This window comes from Corvus cornix, chromosome 4 (genome assembly GCF_000738735.6).
Source record: "Corvus cornix cornix isolate S_Up_H32 chromosome 4, ASM73873v5, whole genome shotgun sequence".
In the NCBI taxonomy this organism is placed as follows: Eukaryota; Metazoa; Chordata; class Aves; order Passeriformes; family Corvidae; genus Corvus; species Corvus cornix.
Window position 1 is genome coordinate 146,914 of NC_046334.1, and position 18,767 is coordinate 165,680.

The 18,767-nt window shown below is 45.2% G+C and overlaps 1 protein-coding gene and 2 long non-coding RNA genes across 4 annotated transcripts in view; 1 reads left to right on the plus strand and 2 right to left on the minus strand.

Moving 5' to 3' along the window:
• ANTXR2 (ANTXR cell adhesion molecule 2) overlaps positions 1-18,767 on the plus strand; it is a 79,300-nt gene that overhangs the window by 885 nt on the left and 59,648 nt on the right. For both annotated transcript variants that reach the window (XM_039550781.1, XM_039550783.1), the window contains exons 3-7: positions 2,368-2,439; positions 8,248-8,329; positions 9,319-9,426; positions 9,523-9,591; positions 10,424-10,504. In XM_039550781.1, coding sequence (XP_039406715.1) covers positions 2,368-2,439; positions 8,248-8,329; positions 9,319-9,426; positions 9,523-9,591; positions 10,424-10,504 — 412 coding nt within the window. The remainder of the gene's footprint in view (positions 1-2,367; positions 2,440-8,247; positions 8,330-9,318; positions 9,427-9,522; positions 9,592-10,423; positions 10,505-18,767) is intronic.
• Positions 457-2,261, minus strand: LOC120409880. Its single transcript, XR_005601737.1, has 4 exons — positions 2,099-2,261; positions 1,762-1,951; positions 1,571-1,658; positions 457-538 (listed from the first exon to the last, which is right to left on the minus strand). It is a non-coding gene; the product is annotated as an uncharacterized LOC120409880 (long non-coding RNA).
• Positions 9,577-15,262, minus strand: LOC109143220. Its single transcript, XR_002043236.2, has 4 exons — positions 15,102-15,262; positions 11,782-11,891; positions 10,633-10,844; positions 9,577-10,077 (listed from the first exon to the last, which is right to left on the minus strand). It is a non-coding gene; the product is annotated as an uncharacterized LOC109143220 (long non-coding RNA).

Below are 18,767 nucleotides of genomic sequence, written 5' to 3' on the forward strand. Positions count from 1 at the left end.
TCCAGTCCCCGTGCTTTTGCAAGCTCAGGGGATGTGTTTCACAAACACATTAAAAGTTTGGCTTCTAAGACCCAAATGGCTGGAAAATATTGGAAGATTTTACATTATTTTCTTGTGCCTGGAGCTCAGCAAAAAGGTGACAATACATGTCTTTAAACAGTTGATCTCTTAAATGACTCTCAGATGTGATTTAAAGTTTTCTTTAAACTTGTTTTTCAATATACCATGTGCCTAATTTCTGATGGAGTACTGCTCAAATTCCATGTTTGGAGATCTGTATAAAGAAGCAGCCTGAACACATGTAAACATATGTGTAAATGTATAGTGCAGGTCAAAAGGAAGACAGCAGTGTTAAAGCTCAAACGCAGAGGAAGCCCATGCCATGTAACCAGGGCATTTGTTGTACTTACATGTAATTAACTTTGTTACTGTCAGCGGTGTTGCCGGGCAAGTCCAGCTCCTCTTGAAATAGCTATAAATCCTGGCTGACTGCTCTGTACAAACAGCTGAGGATTGCAGTGCTTTGCTTTAAAAAACCCTACGACAAAATCCAGAATAAACCAAAGTAATCCCCCACCATACACAGGCAGAGATGGTGTGGTAGGTTTTGCTAAGGAAAACTGAGTGCAGAGTGCAGTTGTGATCTTGGCTTGCTAATAAAAGGGTACAATTAGGCTTTTATAACTAAATATTGCTTATTTTTATCTTGTCAAAAGCAAATCTTCTGTAAACTTACATAAAACTTCTGTCAAGGGGGTGACAGAAACTTTTCAAAGTTGTTTTGTAAGCTCTGGAATTAAAAAAAAACCACAACAAAAAAACAATGGAAAAAGAGAGCCTGATATCAAAGCAGGACTTCTTTTGGTAGGTGGTAAAACATTTGCCCCCCCTGAGAGTGTGGTGCTTGTTCAGTGGAAATCTTTCAGTTCAGCATCTTCTCCAGCCAAGTGACACTCCCTCTTGCAACACTTGTGTGGAGGTCTGGCTGCATTCCCATCCCAGAGTCCGAGTGCTCACAGAGGAGGCATGGGTGGGCTGGCTTGTGGAGAGAATGGTTTTGTGGGGATCTTGAAGAGAAGTTGTCTAAAACATAGCTTGGAGGCTATTGCACGTGGAGGCGCATCTCCGACAGGGAAGTCTCGCGGTAATAGGTAGGCGGTGATGCAATTACCGGAGGTGGGGATTGCAAGTACTTGGGTTTTTTTGGCAGTTCAAAAGGGTGATAATCCCTTGGTTTCAATTCTGATTTAATTTAGAGCATCTCATATTTTGGTATGCAGAGCCATTATGGATAGACTGCAAGCCTGGATCTTAAATCCAAGGTCCGTGCAGTTCTGTGCAGACTTGCAGTACTTATATTCCCTTGATGTCAATAATTTTAAGTTGCATCATTGACATCAGTGAACTGAAAACATATGGCCATTCAGCTTTACAAGTGTTAAGTCCTTACTAATCTTAACCTGATTAATTAATGCTGATACTCATACACAGTGAATTACAAAGTTATTGAATATATTAAAATTGTGATGAATGAAATTTAAAGTCATGTAGGAGAGATGTTACAACTTACCTTGGGAAAGTTCCTGTCTTGGGCCTCCAGAGCATCAGAGCAACTCCTAAGCATTTTCCACTGCTAATTAGATATGATTCCCTGTAACCTTGTGCAAAGAAAGAGGTGACCTTCTTAAAAATAAATTAAAAAAAAAAGAAAAAAGGATTGAATTCCTTAATAAAATGAATTCATACAACATTGGTTTTTACCATGAGATTTCCTGGATGCTTTTAAGGAAGAAGTTTTCAAGTCTCACAAGTGTCTGGTCAGAGAAACAAAACCAGTCTCACTCTGGAAGAGTCTGCATGCTGCTTTCTCAGGCCTGAGGCAGTCAGTAGGTGCTGGTTCTGTGACTGGGAGGATTTGATAAACAGAGCTGGAAATAGACATTGTGTCATCCTGAAAGAAAAGGGAAAATTGACAGGGTCAGTTTCAAAGATGGGAAATGTGTCTGGTTAGCACCCAAAGGAGCAGGAGAGAACCAAGTGGTTTCCCTGCCTTGGTGTTACACCAGTGGCCCTGACAATTCCAAAGGATGTGCTTTACCTTCTGTGTGTGGGGAGGCCACATCACTGGAGACTAGTCATGTGGGAGAGAGTAATAATTCTGCTACTTTGTTCCCCAAGCATCTGGGTAAGGAGAAGATGGGCAAAACTCCTTTAACTCCTCTCATTTTGTGTTTGTAGTTCAGAAGTACGTTCCTAGGCATCTGGAGGATAAAGATCACGTGAATGAAACCTGAATAAGTGAATGAAATGCTGGGCATCTGTATGTTTCTCTGAAATGTGTTTTTGTCTTCTTTCCCTTTTCTAAAGCCCCAAGATGAGACTGTCGTTTATCGTGTTTTCCACCCAGGCACATGTCATTATGCCGCTAACTGGAGACAGGTTAGTGCACTGCTTTTTTTAATTTCCTTCCTCCCTCCCTCCCTCTGCCCTTACTGAATCAGAGGAGCAGTAACAGATACAGAACAACAACTGATACCTCTTAAGTGGTGGCCAGTCATGAAGCCTCCCTACAGAGCTGATTTAATTTTGTGACCATATCGTTGGATAGCCATAAAAAAGGAAGGAGAGGAATGATGGGAAACAAATCCTTGATGTTAACTCTGCCACTGCTTTGCAGAAAAACCACCAGTAATGTTTTCATCTCTGTGTGACTCTTCATCTCCCTTGGCATAGTGTGAGAATGATTCTTACATTTGCTTCTGTAAAGCAGCGTCCCTAGAATGGTTATCAGGAGTTTTTCGTGTCTAGGAAAAGCATAAAATGGTAAATAAATGTTTCCCATATTCTCACATAAGGTAAGTATCTTGCTTTGTATTTCCTAATCTGGACTTCAGAATCTGTTTTAGACAGTAGGGTTGGTGCCACTTGAAGGGTGTGAGGTCCTTCTGGCGCTGTGGTGATGTATGGATGCGCCTGAACTTTCACTGGATGGTTTCAAAGGCATTGGAATTCAAGGCTGCTCACTCTGATTTCTAAAGCAAGTAAGGATTAGCAGCTAGGATAGCTTAAGGATGGGTGGGGGGAAACAAGGAGAAGAGAAGAGAAGAGAAGAGAAGAGAAGAGAAAAGAGAAGAGAAGAGAAGAGAAGAGAAGAGAAGAGAAGAGAAGAGAAGAGAAGAGAAGAGAAGAGAAGAGGAGAAGAGAAGAGAATGTTGCAAAAATAGTTACCGAACTCACAGAAATTGGGAAATCGTCTTGTGGAATGAGTGCTCTCAGCGGAGGACAGTGTCAGAGTCCTTTGGTGTCCTCTCAGCCTTTTCAAAACCAACACAACCTCTGCTCTTTCCCTTCTGTCCAGAAGCTACTGCAGTGCGCAACCTTCTGGGTTTTGAACACATGGATAAACCATTTAGAATCATTCCACAGAACTGTGGCAGGGTGGAAGTGAGGTGGTCCTTCCTTTCTGCTCTCGTTAGTAGGGTCAGTGCAAAATGTGGTCTGCTGTAGTTGGTTAGTTCTGCTGTGGGTTTGTTTGTTTTAAATACTACATAACAGCAAGTACAAGACTTCCTGAAAAGACCTGCCACTGGTAACAGACACATGTCATGCTACAGAAATGTAGCTGACATCCGAGACGTCTAAAAACTCAATTCTGAGCCCCTTCTCTTTTAGCATTTAAAAAGTGGTCTGACTTGAGCACAGCCACTTCCCCCCATCCGGACGGCGATATCGGATCTGCTCTCTGTGGGCAGAGACAAGCTTATAAGCCATCTTTCCAGATGGCTTGAGAGGGGTCAGGAAAGGACACTTAAGCCTGTTCTGAGGCCTGCTGAAGTCAATGAGGTCCTTTCTCTCCATTTTAATAGGCTGTCAGTAGCCTGTTCCTTATCAAGCATGAGAGGCAGCACTGATAGCACACAGACCATTTGAAATGCTGGGCAGGGTGCTGGAACCCCGCCATGGGGACACAAGCGTCTTTTTCACTGCCTGTCTGTGGCACACTTGGAGCCACAGACAGAATCGTGTTTTTTTCAGAACGTCGTGTAAAGCACACAAAGAACCTCTGCAGTTCTAGTGGGTTCCCTTGGGGGACTTGGCTCTAGTTCAGGGCTGGCTGATCTCTTGCGAGTGTGTCAGGGGAAGGGAAGTGCCACCCTTCTTGTTCAGGAGGAATTACAAGGAGAAGGGAGAAGGAGACTGGTAACTGTGACCGTATGTACATAGGTAAGGACGGATAGATACAGTTGGAGCAGCTGTCCTTTTAAATACTAAAGAGGTCAACAGAGGAAAAATACTGAGACTGCCTGGCCCCCGTTGTTCCCAAGAGAAGATAAGGACACTAAGCGCAGTGCAGTTCTGGGGATGGGTGTTTGTGGGGGTGATTATGGGATATTATGGCCTTGGTTTGTTACGTGCACTTTGGACTTGCAGGCATGTTTTCGCCCTGGCTTACCTGCTAATTCCCAAATGTCAGGAAACCACTATTTCTTCCCAGCAGTTAGATCGAAGTAGGGCAGTATTTTTTGTTTGGAAAGCCTTAGCCTTCTGATTGTTTGGGCAAAGTTCTTGCTGGGTTTACTGCACAATAAAGCTGTGGATATAAAGAAGGCCACAGAATAGTGCCGAAGCCCCCAAATTGCCAAATATTTTTTGAGTGTGAACAGTGCTCTGTGACTAACTCTGGAAAGAGAAGTCATTGTTAATCACGGTACACACAGTGCTATAATAAATCCATAGACTAACAACAACACCCAGATGGAAAAGCCTTCTCACGATGGTTTAAGCCCATTTGAAACACACACGTTCGTGAAGTTCAGCTGGAAACTGTGCAATAAGTGGTAAACAAAGATTGGTGCTCTCACCTTTGGGGCTCAGTGTTGGAAAGCAAGGGGTTTGGGACAGTGGATACACTCAGGAATACCATCCAGCTGGCACGATGTTGCCTTTGTTCTCTTTTGGCCAGCAGCAGTCCAGGCTTCTGTGAGCCTGCTTTGGCAGCACTGACCGGTGCCCGTGGCCAGGACGAGCCCTGCTGGCTCTGCCTGGGTGAAACTCCCGCCAGAGATAAAGAGATTGTGTTAGTGAAGGTGGAAAAGTAGGATGCTTGAGTACCTGGTACATGACCAACTGTACCGTCCTTGTCCCTAGTCCGGCAGTGCACTTACTGCTCCTGGTTTCACAGGGATGTGCAAGACATGGATGCGCTTGGAGGCTCAGTCACGTGAGCTACCCCTGCTACCTGTTGGGTCCAAAACAGCTTGCCAAAACAGACTCATCTGCAGAGAGTGCGTTCTGCTGGGTGTATCAAGTATAGCAGAGTTGGCCATTGATGTGGTTTCCATCTGGAGCCTGTGCAGGAGGCCTCAAGTTTGAAGCAGAGTAATTGCTATAATTGAACCAACCCTCTGTAGTATTTAAGAGGCCCAGAAAGCATGAGTCTCCTCCAAATGGCGCATCTGAGGAGGCTCGTGCAGGGTTTCCTTTCACCAGTACGACAGCTCGCCTTGTCAGGGATGCAGCCATCCCTTTTTGTCAAAGAACACTTCCCCTCTTGGTTTCACTGACACGTCGGTGTGTTTTCCTGTTTACTGTACAGCCTTCTTAGCAGTAAACCCCGAGTACCTGTTTCGTTTGCCTTCGTTTGTTAGAGATGAGCCCGTTGCCTTGCAGCACCCAGCCACATTTCTCACTATAAATACATGCTCAGTGAGAGCCACCATCTCCTGCCAGCACTCGTATGCTCAACACACTGAGATAATTCAAGATTCCAGCACTTCAGTAGGTGGAATGCACCACGGGAAAGACATACAGGATACTGTCCCCCACCCAGAGGAGCTAAGAACACCCGTTCTGGAATCTGTGTGGATATTAACAGCTGTGTTTGCCTGGCTGCTGCTGGAAGAGCTGTCTGAGGCAGTTACACAGCTTAGAGAGAGAACAGACGGGGTAGCTATTAAAAATTAGTTGTGCCTGTGCTAAAACACAGAAATGGGCTGCAGCACATATGCTGAGTGGGGAAAAGATATTAAATTTGCACTTATTCAGCCCAAACACAGACAGGCTGCGAGTTGCTGATTCTGTTTTGCCTCTTCTACCTCCCTCCCTTTTCTGACTTGCACCACAAAGCCAGTGGCCCTCAGCCTTTGTTAGTATTCCTCAGCTGTGCTGTGAGATGTCCAGGCATCCAAGCTGAGGGCAGGGCTCTGCTGTCAGGGTACAGATGAGTTATAAAACCAGAACTTCCCTGGGGATTTCCATGGCTACCAAAAAGCCTTACAGAAACTGGAGAAAGGGAAGTTGTGAGAGCACTGGGGAGCAGGACCGGGGGGTCCTGAGTGCTGTGGCTGGTTGACTGCCGAGTCCCATTATCGGGACAGTGCAGGCAGGCACGAACCCCCGTGCCCAGCCTCCAAACCAGCCAGGGGTGAGTTTTAGTGTGATGGAGCTCACCTCTCCTGCTGGTTCTGGGGCCCCAAGTCCTGCATCCACACTGGCCTTCTGACATCTGGACCAGGACCCGCTTGCACTTGACCAGCTTGGAGAACGCGTGGAGCGAGTTCACATCTGGCTGCATCTGTCTAGGTCTGTCTAGTGCAGCTGTGCCCTGAGGGCAAGAGATGGTGCCTGATTAAATGCAGCTAAAAAAACTCATGCTACCAAAGATTTTCCTGGAACCCCTTGTAGGCAGAGGCCTGGCAACACCAGAGATTGCTGTGTGACCGGGTCACAAGACATTGCAGATAAATAAAACCGAACTGATTGTACAAAAGCTATTTTTGCAAAATGAAATCTGTTTCAGAAAACTGGGACTTGAGTTGCTGCTTGTTTCTTGGCAGCAGAGCACTAACGCCTGTGATGTGCTGCCACTCATTTCTGGCAAGCACCAACTCTGTGGTTTATAATCTGCGTTCGTACATGATCACTTGCAAGTTGTTTCTATAGATGCTGAATGTAAAATATTTGGATCAAACAGATTGTATTATCTTACATAACTTGTTCCCTTCCATACATTCAATGCCACATTTCTCTTTTACTCCCTCCTCTCCCTGATTGTCTCAGTGGATCCTGTGATGGGGAGCTTATTCCAGCTATGGATTGTACTTTGGAACAGAGCTGCTAAACATAGAGGAAGCCCATCCGTGGAACAAATGACGAGTGGGTGGCGTTCAGGCAGTGTGGCATATGCATTCTTTCTCATTTGGTCTGGGCTAAGGAAAGCTTTCACGCATCCCGCGATGTATTTTCCCTCCATCTCCTCACCCCTGCTGGGTTCCTCTTTCTCACCTAGATTTGTCACAGTGTTCTATATATTCTGGCCCAAATTTTGCCCCTTCTTAGTTTTTGCTTATCCTTTCCTAGCATGACTTTCCATGGACTTTGCTGAAACTGTGCTTGCAGAAGACTGAAGGCCCTCCAGATTTGATTCTTTCAGTAGTCTCTGCCTTTGTTCCCCTCACTTGTGCTGTTTTCACTGGAAATAATTCCTGTGGTGCTGTCTATCGACTTCTTCCCTTTCATCCCCATAGTTAATGAGCACCTTATAGATGGATCTGCTGTACTGCTCATGAGAAATCATGGTGCAGTTGTATTCTCCTGTTAAATCTAAGTGAGCTGTGGATCTGTGTGGGATGTCTTATGAAAGGTCACACGAAAAGGTAGTGACAGTAAAAAATTAAAAACTACCCTCAATCCTGCTCTTTTCCCATGGGCACAAAAGGTGTCTTGCAAATGCTGCCTTTGCCTATTGATATTTTCTTCAGGGCAAAGGTTTTAATTGTTGCAGTTCAGTTCTACGTGGTTAAATTCCTGCATATTGGCCTGGAAGATTCTGTTGAAATAGAACTGCTGTTTTTGGGGATTTCTTTGATTGCAGTGTGATTGGAAGCAAAGTTGGTTTAAAGTAACAAAATAGACCTAATGTAACAGAATTTCCACTGGGCTTTGTAATGCTGAGGTTTTACCACCTCTTTGCAATGTCTGCTCCACCTGAACATTTTCTTTGATTCCAGCTTTTTGACTCACTGAAGCATATTGCATTAGATAGGTCTGAAATACCTGTTCACACAGCGCCACTTCTGTCATGAATACACAGTCTGCCTCCACGTGGGATGCTAGCTAAAGGCTCTAATTTACAGCTTTTCATTTCAGTTCTCCTTGAGGACAAATACTTTTTTTCAATTGATAAATTACACCCTTTCCCCTCTTCAGGTCACACTAACGGTCTCTTACTTGTTTTTTTGTTTGCAGAGAGAAAATCAAGAAAGGTCTTAAGGATCTGGAGGAGGTGGTACCAGCAGGTGAGACATACATACATGAAGGACTAAAACAGGTAGGTTTTACTCATCTTCTTGCAATCAACACATCCTCTGTTCTCACCCTTTGGGTAACAACCTGTAACATAAATGGATTGATTGTACACCTCAGTCTGTTACGCTCAAATCTTTCTGGTTGCCTAAGTGGTCCCAGGGTTGCCCAGACACTCTGCAAATCCCATGCAGAAGATGGTGAGCCATCACAGCAATTTGCCATATGGAATTTCTCTGACTTGCTCCTTCTCACAGAGCACGGATCTGTGTCGTGGATCTCAGAGCTCACCCAGCATCCCAGTGTCATCGTAAATAATCACATGCAGCTCGGTAGGGCTGCAGGGCTTGTGGTGCCTTCCAGAGCGCTCTCCTTGGGGAGAGTTTACCGCAGCGAGCAGCGTTTGCGAGACAAACGCTCTTCATTTTGCACTGTCTTAATTACGGAGCTCCCAGCTGCTTATATTTTCTTACTTCAAGTAATGCAGTTTTGGTGAAAGCCCTGGCCCTGAAGGTGAGGGTGTAAGCTTTCACTGTTACAGACGAATCAGTTCTTCCTCTATGGCTGTAGAGCCACATTCGTAGCCAGGACCTGTGCACTGAAAAGCTGGGCAAAGAGAATTTTGTTGCTGTTTTAAGAAAAAAAAATAGTTTTAAGTCATTCTTTTTATATCTTGGAACCTACTGACTGTGTTTGAAATCTGGGGGATAGCAAAGGAAATCCTAACAGTGGATTTGAAGAGATGTGTCCCGGAAGAGCTGCGTGTTGGCAAGGGTTGACGGCTCAGTGACCCCAGTGCTTTGGAGATGGGCTCAATGGTGGCTGAAAAGGACTGATGAGGGATTTCCCTGCTGGTAGTGAGTTCAAGGGAGTCAGAGGATTGTCAGGAGAGAGAGGCTTGAGGTGAGGATGAGGCTGTTACTTCAGATGTTGTATTAGATGCTTAGAAGATGCATCACGGTTAAAAGTTTAGGTGTGGTTTTCAGGTGGATAATTTTTTTTTGTTGTTTTCAGGCCAATGTGCAAATTGCGCAGCAAGGGGCCTCGAGGTTCTCTAGTATCATCATTGCACTGACCGATGGCAAGCTGGACGGTCAGATTCCCTTGTATGCAGAGAAGGAGGTGAGCATGAGCTGGAAATACGTCATGCTCTGCAGAGTTTGGGTGCTGCCTGTTGAATAAATAAAATGCTTATTTCTCTGTTCTATGATGCCACAGGCAAGGAAATCCAGAGAGCTTGGAGCGAGAGTTTACTGTGTTGGTGTCCAGGATTTTGAACAGGAACAGGTAAGAATAAGAACATTACTATTTTAGAGTCCTGGGCAGTACCTGAACCCAGGGTTTTGCAGAGTTAATGTTAAGTAGTATGGAAATTTAATTTTACTTACATTAGGCAGTGTAATGTCTTCTCTGGCTCAGGAAACACGCTCAGATGTGTACGTAGACATAAACAGGACGTGTTGGTGTCGTGCTCACTGCCAAGGAGACCCATTGGAAATCCCCTTGTTAAGTGGGAGCTGCCAACAGAGAGGGTGCAGGCAAGCCCCTCTCATTCGAATGGCAACCAGGTCAGGGTACTGACCACATGAACAGAGGAGCTGTAGACAAGATTCCAGCAGTGCATATGCAACAGTCTTGGGATAAGGAAAAGAGCACGGGCTTCATGGCCTTCATTGAAAAGCTCTTCCAGAGTTGCTGTGTCCCAGTGAAGGCTGTAGCTACTGCTGTTCGCTCAAAGTGGCTTTAATGGAGAGGTACACAAAAGGCTCCTTCCTGCAGAAGATGCAGAGAAAGGGTTTTTAGTGAAAGGCAGAGCAAACAGGGAAGGTAATTCTGGACAGAGGTACAAAATCACTGCCAAGATACAGGCCCTGAAAGGTTTCTTCAGTGTGATGTTTGCCACGATGATTAGCCACCATTTTGTTAGCTGCAGTCAGCTGTGGTATATCCTCCAGTTCAGAAAACTCTTAGCTGTGAGAGAGCTCTAAAGTTTCCTTCTCTTTGCAGAGTTGATGAGGGTTGCTTTTAGACATCCATTTAAATTTTAAGGGTGTAAAGCAGCATGATGAATTTAGTTTGCCAGATGATTCACGTGTTTGCATGCATTTTCTCTCCAAAGCTGGAAAGAATTGCTGACGTGAAAGAGCAAGTCTTCCCTGTCACTGGAGGATTCCAAGCACTTAAGGGGATAATCAATTCTGTGAGTACCAGGCAATAAGTTTTACATTTCCTCAAGATTAGAGCATAGTCTCCAGTCCCACTTCCTTTTCTAGGCAGAACTGGTTCCTAAGGCAGTAGTTGCAGTAGATGAAGTTCCCTCCCCCTTACCTTAGAGATGCAGTTCTGTAAATCAGCACTGCTTGCGCCTCCTGCAGTTATTCATGCTCAGACCTCGTGTGGAGTTTGAGGACTCCTCACGAGGAGAGGGGTGTTCGTGTGGGAAGTGCGGCGGATGCTCTGATGAATGGCTGCTTTGGGTTTAGTCCGGAAAAAATGGAGACTGTTAACTCCGGGCGAGTTGAGAACAACTCGTTAAAATCCTGGGGAATAAGTGCAATTTAGGAATTAGCCGAATCTTTGCATACAGAGAGGAGTGTTTTAAATCCATGACTTTAACCACTTGTTCTCCCAATAAGTGGTAAAGCTCAGTTCCACTTGCCAGCATGGCATGAGAAACTCCCATTGGTGAGATGAGGCCATTCAGCCAATTGCTGTGGTTTGCGGGAAGGGATTGAAGAGAAACATTTTGGTTGTGATCAGTGGCTTAACACTGTTTCAGCTGTGTGTTAAGACACCTGTGGTTGTGGACACAAAATTTACTTGTCTCATTTTAGACTGAAGGCTGTGTCTTTTATGCGAGGTTAACAGTGCTGCTGCTGCTGCAGGTAGGCAGCACAGTGCAAACAGGCTTACTGGCAGAAGTAAAGTCAAAAGCAATAATGAAATCCTTCTTCTGAGAGAGAGCCCACTATCATTCATTTCCCTTTCCTTTTCTTTTTTTAAACAACAAAAGGATACTACTCACATACAGGATGCTACACAGTCATGAATTTATCACTTCCCTTGAGCAGTGTGGTTTTTGTGAATGCTGTAATGCAACAACTTATTTTCCTTCTTGTTACTTAAGATAAATGTAGTTTCAGAATCTTCCTTGCACTTTCTAAAGACAGGCAAGCAATCTTTTGATGCATTGACATTTATTCTCCTGAGAAGACAGCGCAGCCCATGTGGTACTGCCTAAAACCTTTACTATTTAAAATCTCATTCTATGCCATTTGAAAGACTTAGAGAACTCAGCTATGCTGCTGGTGCAAATGTTAGAGGTGCCAGTGCTGGGCTTTTTTATAAGAGCCAAATGTTTAACCCCAGCTGATGACGTTATGTTTCCGAGGATACTGCTTTTAAAATAAGTATGTCAGGGATAGAGGAGTAAAGACATTTGCGTTCGGCGTTTTCCCTCCAGTGAGGGTCACTGACCTGCAGATGGGCACCTTCTGAGGGATCAGGTCTCCCCACTCTTCTTGTCCTTTGAGGAAGCAGCAGAAGTGCGGTTGCTTGAGGTTTCTGAGGAGCTCGACTTGAAGAGTCTGTCATTCAAACACATGGAAGGTTAGCATAAGCTGTAGGGTGTCCCACTACCCGCATTCTCAGCCAAAGTGTTTTTGGGCAGTCTCTGGATAGTGGCAGTGCCAGCCTGCCGCTCCTATACCTCCCAGGAACTTTAAAGCACCTTCACTTCTGTGTCAGCAGGGAGGGAAGCTTTTCTGATAAGATATGGCAGATGGTGTTTGCACAAGCCTCAATCCAGCTTCTTCTGGCACTTACAAAAAACCCGGCTGTAAGATTGGTCATACCATAGCTGTAGAACAGGACCAGACACACGGAATGGAAATGCATTGTTTCAAGGTAACAGCTTAGCAGGGACAGAAGAAGCAAACTGATGTACACTGTTCTACAGCTAGATGCAAGGTCCGCTTCTGCAGACTGAGCTCCTGAGTTGGTTCAGGGTTTATTTACAGCCTGGACACTGGGCTTTTACCACAGAGCATGGATGGAAGTATCCATCAGTAGGGTTTCTGGCTGGTTTGGATTTTGTGTGTGTGGGTTTTTTTTCTAATGCATGTGTGGTGGCGGTATTAATAGGATATTATGATATGTTGTAGTTAATACTCAGTTTTCTTTGCAGGGGTTTTGAATGATTGTGACAATTTGTTCTTATAACATTATAGCACTGATAAGTAGATCTAATTGAACATGAAATAGTCACAGTTTTCCTTTTTAGACACTATTATAAATTAATTTCAGTTTGCAACTTAGCTAGAGAATACAGACTCAGAGACACTGATCTAAAGGGGAAAGCTGATTTCAAGCCAGAGGAAAAGGAGGTATGTCGCAAACATGCAGCAGTATTGCTCAAAGTACAGAGTCAAAGGCGCAGTTGTGAAACCCTCCGTGAATGTTGTTGAACAATTTCTGTTCAGAAAAACATTGTCTTCAGAAATGGCAGCAACCCAGCAGTTAAAACCCCTGAGCAAAACTACAACCCAGAACTGGTGAGTAGGAATGATGCAGGAGCCTCTACTACATTGATATCTCCAGATATGAGAGACTATTTGGCTGCTATCCTGTTATACTTGTACTGTATTCCAGGAGAGCTGAGCAGTTAATCTACGTTTGTTAGTGGTAATAAAAAAAAAGTGATGGGCTTTAGCACAGAGTATCTGTAGTACCTGATGAATCATCCAAGTACCTGCTCCTGCAATTGCTTTCAGTATAAGCAACTATTCTAATTTATTTTCTCTGGACAGACACACAAAGTCTGTTTAATCATGACCAGGGATTAACATTCAAGACAGTCAAGATGAACATTTAGAATAACCCTGGGTTACATGCCAGAGAGCTCGCACCATGTTTTCACATTAGATCTGACGAAATCCCAGAGAAGGGAGAAGGGTTGAAGCACCTCCATGCCGTTGTGTTTCTGCTGAATAACATCCTCTACCAGTTCTAAAACTCTGTGCAGACCCGTGAAGAGGGGGCTGCTTTGCGAAGTTTCCTGCTCTCCAGCATTGCTCATACCTAGCTTACAAAGTCATAACTAAACAGCATTGTCAGGGTGAATAAATCTGAGAAAAACTCTAGAGCTTAAAAGCAAAACGCTGAAGGCAAGTTACTGCACTCTGAGGAACAGTTACTGATGGGGTTTGGCTGATTATTACACGGAGCGTAGTCTTGTGAGCCAGCCAGGACAGAGTGAAGGCTTTGGGAGGGCACAATTTCTGTCACCATGCAGCAGATCAGTACTAGATAAGAAAATGAAACCCTTAATTAAACACAGGTCCTGCTGATTCGTGAGTGAAAGTTGTCTGGTTGTCTCTGCAGGCAGAATTGGACAAGGCTGGTACCTTGAGAAGTTACATTAAGGGAGTTCACTTTAGTAACATTATTAGAGTGTGTGACAGCTCTAAGTAGACAAACACATTTTTATACTAAAGTAAGTTGACAGCGCTTAATACAGGAAGTTAAAATATATTTTGTTCTTAGGAAATGCCACAAAAACTTATCAGATAAAGCTACAGGAACGGAGACATGCAGACCTTTAGAGGAAGTTGTCAGTTCAAAAAAGGATCAGCAAAAAGTTGTTTTATCTTTCAGTGTTACAAAATTTCTTAAAATTTCTGCCTGGAAAGGACTAGAAATATAATTGCTAAAATCTCCTTCTGCTTGTTCATTTTATGGGTGCTCAGGGGTTTTTTGCTCATTTTACATGGGAAACCCATTGTTAGACATAATGGACCAAAAAAAAAAAAAAGAATAGATCAAGTCATGTGAACTGAGTAGTTGCACTAGCCAGAACATTGTAAATTGAAGCAAAATTCTCTCCAAGCTGGCTGAGCCTCTTGGGGAAAAACCCTAACGCTTAGCATAAAGCTGTCAACTTGTCCAGGAAAAGTCGCGAACTGGGATTCTTAAGGATCTGCCTCCTGGGGAAGGGGTGACCAGGGGAGAGGAGACCTCAGGGTTTGCAGGATGCAAACTCCCAGGCTGACATGGACTTACTTAGACCCATCCAAAGAGTGCAGCTGGGACCAGTGAGGCTAAACAAAGGATTAAATGCGCACAAGGTCCTTAAAAAAAGCGTAGATTCACCCAGTATCAGACTCTGGCCAAAGGAGTATAAGCAGGGAGTGCTGTAAAAATATAAATTCTCTGCTGTGTAAGTATAAATTCTCTCCAGTAAAACTCTGTGGGTAATAGAGGGAAGTCTGCTCTTGTTGCAAAGAGCAGTCCAGTGAAGGGTATCTATGGCATATCCTGGGGGTTTCCATGTCAGCTGGATGGTTCCTGTGACACTCACTGTGCATGGCAATGCATTGCTCCTTTGGAGTTACATGGCTTGGTGACAGCCAGCGCAGCAGGGCCCGCAGGGAGCCGCTGCACAAACCGTGCATGGCAGCGGCACGCTCAGCCGCTGCCGGTACCTCACGGAGTCACCTCTCATCTGGAGCGTGGTGACACTCACTGTCACCACTCCTGTGCCCTGGTGCTCAGCATAGAGAGGGGAGTGGGGCCCGTAGGCTGCTGACAAGACTTGGTGACAAGCAGACCTGTCCCTGTTTGCCTTACTAACACCAAGAAGTCAGCAGGGAGGAAAGCCCCCGAACTGTGTTGGACAGCCAGTTGGTGCCCAAGCAGGGACAAAACTAAAGCCTAGCGAGGGGGAGTCAGTTTTGTTGAGGTAGGCAAGAGCTATTCATATGAGGAACAATTTTAGCCTTTATGTTTATAAAACTTACTGCAGTGGCTTCCCAAAGATGTGCTCCAGCCTCTCTCCATGAATCTGATGCCTTCTGCTCCAGCTGTGCTGTCAGCAGCACTTCCTCAGGCTGACCTGGGTTTGGCACTGGGGGAGGGTGAATTACCGAACTCACACGAGTCCAACAGCATCACCCGCTGGTACCTGCTATAAGGCAACAGAGTTTGTGTTTATGGAGGGTGGGAAACTTCCCTACTGCCACAATAGTGCTCGAAGGTTAGACACTGGAGAACGCTGCTGGTTCCACGTCTCTAACGTGAGTGCTTACCAAGCTCCGCTGTACGAACCCTGCTGTCTCAGGGGCCAGGTTGCAGCTTGGGTACTGAGCAGCAATCGGGGACTACATGATTTTCAAGTAATCCCTACTTCTGTCCAGCCTGCACAGCACCCTCGAGCTAGGCTGCCTCCCTACGCTTCCTTGGGCAGTGTGCTCAGCCTGCTCCCTCCCTTTCCCTAAGTGCTGTCTCTCCTCTGCAGATAAAGGGGGGTCAGCCAGCTGACTGTGTGTGGTTAAGATTTTTCAAGGCCAAAATCAGCTTAAACGGTTCATTGTCAATTATACATCAACTTAATTGGATCATTTCCTGTAGGAAGAAAATATGGTCGGTTTATGCACTGGGAATCCAGGAAGCAAACTATTAGACATTTAAGGAGGTGGGGGGAGGAGAAATGCAGCAAGTTATCATTAAAAGAATTATTCTGATTAAATCAGTCATCTTCTTTAATCCCCTTGGACGGTCTAATCTTCGAGCTGCACTGGGTGCAAGGTTCAGAACTAACACTGTGCTATGTTTTCCATGTGATTGAGACTGAGGAGATAGTTTTGGGAATTACTGCATGTAGTTGTTAAAAGGAATCAATGGCCTGGAATAGAATGCTTTCTGCTCTACCCTTCACTGCCATGCAGCCCTTAATTTGACATTCTCTGACATATTACAAACCACATAATGTTCTCCTGGAGCACAGTGAGCTTGATAAGCCAGCACCGGCACTGACACGGCTCCGGTTAGTGTGAGCGTGCCTGTACCCTGTGATTGGGATGGGACTTGTCAGCCAGCCCTGCATGGCTGGCAGCTCTCTTACATAAGGGATGCTGTACAACTTGGTCCAAAGGAAGCAGTCACAGGTCCAAATGAAATCCAGTGTTTCCTTAGTGAGAAGTTTCTTTGAGACAGATTTTTTCTTACTAATTAGAAAAAAGAAATTGCCCGAACAACTTTTTTCCTGTTATGGAAAGTAACAGTTTGTCTTGATTCCTAGTTACATTACTTGGTAAGTAATGGGTTTAGGGTTGTTTTTAGTAATTTGGGGGTAAAGGTTCTGATGCTGTTAAAATACGCATCTCATGACCCGCAGTTTTGTCATCTCCATTTGCTTTCCTCAGTGGCTGCCAATGAGGTGCTGCTCAGCCTTGGTGTAATTAGAATATTCTCACTAACCTAACGCCGCGCCAGGCTTCTCTCGGGTGGTGATTTTATGCAAGACCATATGTCTCAGAGATTTTTTTCACTTAGATAGGGGACAGGGTAGCAGCCTTCCCCTTCCCCTCCCGCTTTGTCCACAGCACTGCCGAGCAGCGTCAGGGAGCAGGCTGGCCTTGGCAGCAAGGTGTAGTCACGAGCACAGATGTTTGGCAGCAGAGAAAGGTAGGACCCATTAGACATTAACTGCTGCGGTTCCTGCTCTGACTTCGTGGGAGAGAAGCACCAAAACGGTGTTTCCTTGAAAAGCATGTGCTTCGTTCCAAGTCACCCTGAATTGATTGTTCTGTCTAGTGTGAGGTGGTCCTGCTGCCTCACGGCTTTCCACACAGATTGGCACTGGAGAAATAAATGACAGAGCTTGCTTGAACACAGCAGAGGCATGTGATGTGAAACCAAGACTAGAAAGAACGAAAGGCTTCGCTTTGGAAGCAGTTAATTTCAGGGAGTTCAAACATTAATTCCTGTATGGACAGGTTGGCATGTCCAGAGCCCAAGGTGGGCTGTGAAGGTGCTTCTCACTTAAAAAGTCTGATTAAGGTTACTCGAGTGCAATCACAGAAATCAAGAGCTCTATTTATTTTCTCTTGTAACCTACTCCACGTGTTTTTTTTGTTAAAGCTTAATTCTAACACACTATTAGGGTGCACAAGTCATATTTAGGTAAAAAAAGCAACAGCTCGTGAATGAGAAACCTGTAACAATGCCAGCCTACATACACCTTAAATTCTTCATCACCCTGATTTCACACATGTTCACTTTACATGCCATAAGAGTCACTGAATTCAGCACAAAAAATCCTGCTTGATGCACAGTCAGCATTTCATTCTCTAGAACAAAACCAGTGAGTCCAGTGAACCAATTAAACACCTCCTGCTTTACTTCTGTTTCCTTTTAACTGTCTTAGCAATAGTGGGGAAAAAAAAAAAGTTTTGAGTTAAAAAGAAAAAAAGGAAGCAAGCTGCCAGTAGTGTTTCTAAGTGACTCATAGAAAAACAAACCCATATGGAAACATGGGGTAAGCCCAGTCCTGATTCAGCCAGTTGGGAGGAATAAAGCAGAATAGTTTTAGGAACTCAACCAAGCGCTTGGGTGAGCTCAGCTGGACACAGCTAACCCAGCACCAGCACAACGCTGCCTTCATCATCCATTCCTCCAAGGAGCTCCACAACTCCAAGCTGGGATGGGGCTCCAGAAGGCATTAACTCAGCAGAGAATGGCCTTGCTCAAGAGCAGTGTTCTGTAGGCTGGGACAGCTTTCCACAGCTCTGATCTGGGCTCCTGGATCCCACCTGCACGCCCTGCTCCACCTGTGTACACAGGAGCCCTGGTGTTGCCTACCATTTAAATAGCTGCCCCCCACAGCCAGTGGCATTCTGAGCAGCTAAACCAGAAGCCCAAAGGTGCAGGCAATGCCTCATCAAGAAAAGGTCCATAGCTGGCAGTCATCAAGGCTTTGCCTGCATGCGAAGCACAGAATGCTCAAGGTAGATTTAAACACTCTTTGTGTTATCAGGGCCCTCTCAGACCTCACCTTCCATTCCTGCTTCCCGCTTGCCGTAAGTTTATCACACTGAACATCCGTGTATTGCAGTAACAAGTACATGAGCGTGCTTACCATTGTGTCTTGAAACACATATCCTGATGAGAGATGCAGCTCTTGACGAGGCTGGTTTTGTGGTTCCCTGAGGGAGGAGCTTGGCACAGTACAAGAGGAAAGCACACCCTCATGGTATGTCACACCATCAGCAGTGTTTAGTTTCTAGCTCTGTTTTCCTTGAGGTTACAGTTTTGCTCACCAGCTGTTCCGTTTGTAGCATTCCTAGAGAAAATTAGAGACCCCACATTTGGGAGGGAGAGAGGAAAGAAAAGGAGTCTCCACAGAAAAGCTACTGCCTGCAGCTCTGAGGCTGCCGTGCAAGGGGGCTCTCAGGGCTGTGCCGCCATCTCTGACTTGTGCACACTCACCGGGCACAGTTTGGCTGGCAGTGTGTCCATGGACTGCGCTCCGGGCACAGGCTTCCTGTGCCGACCAGGAGATGAAACTGCAGGAATATAATCTGCGGGCACACAAAGTGTGGAAGCGATCCCGTTGCACTGTCAGTGGGTTTGCATATGGCAGTAGAACAAAGATGAGCTTTTAAAGGTGAACATTTTCTTTTCTT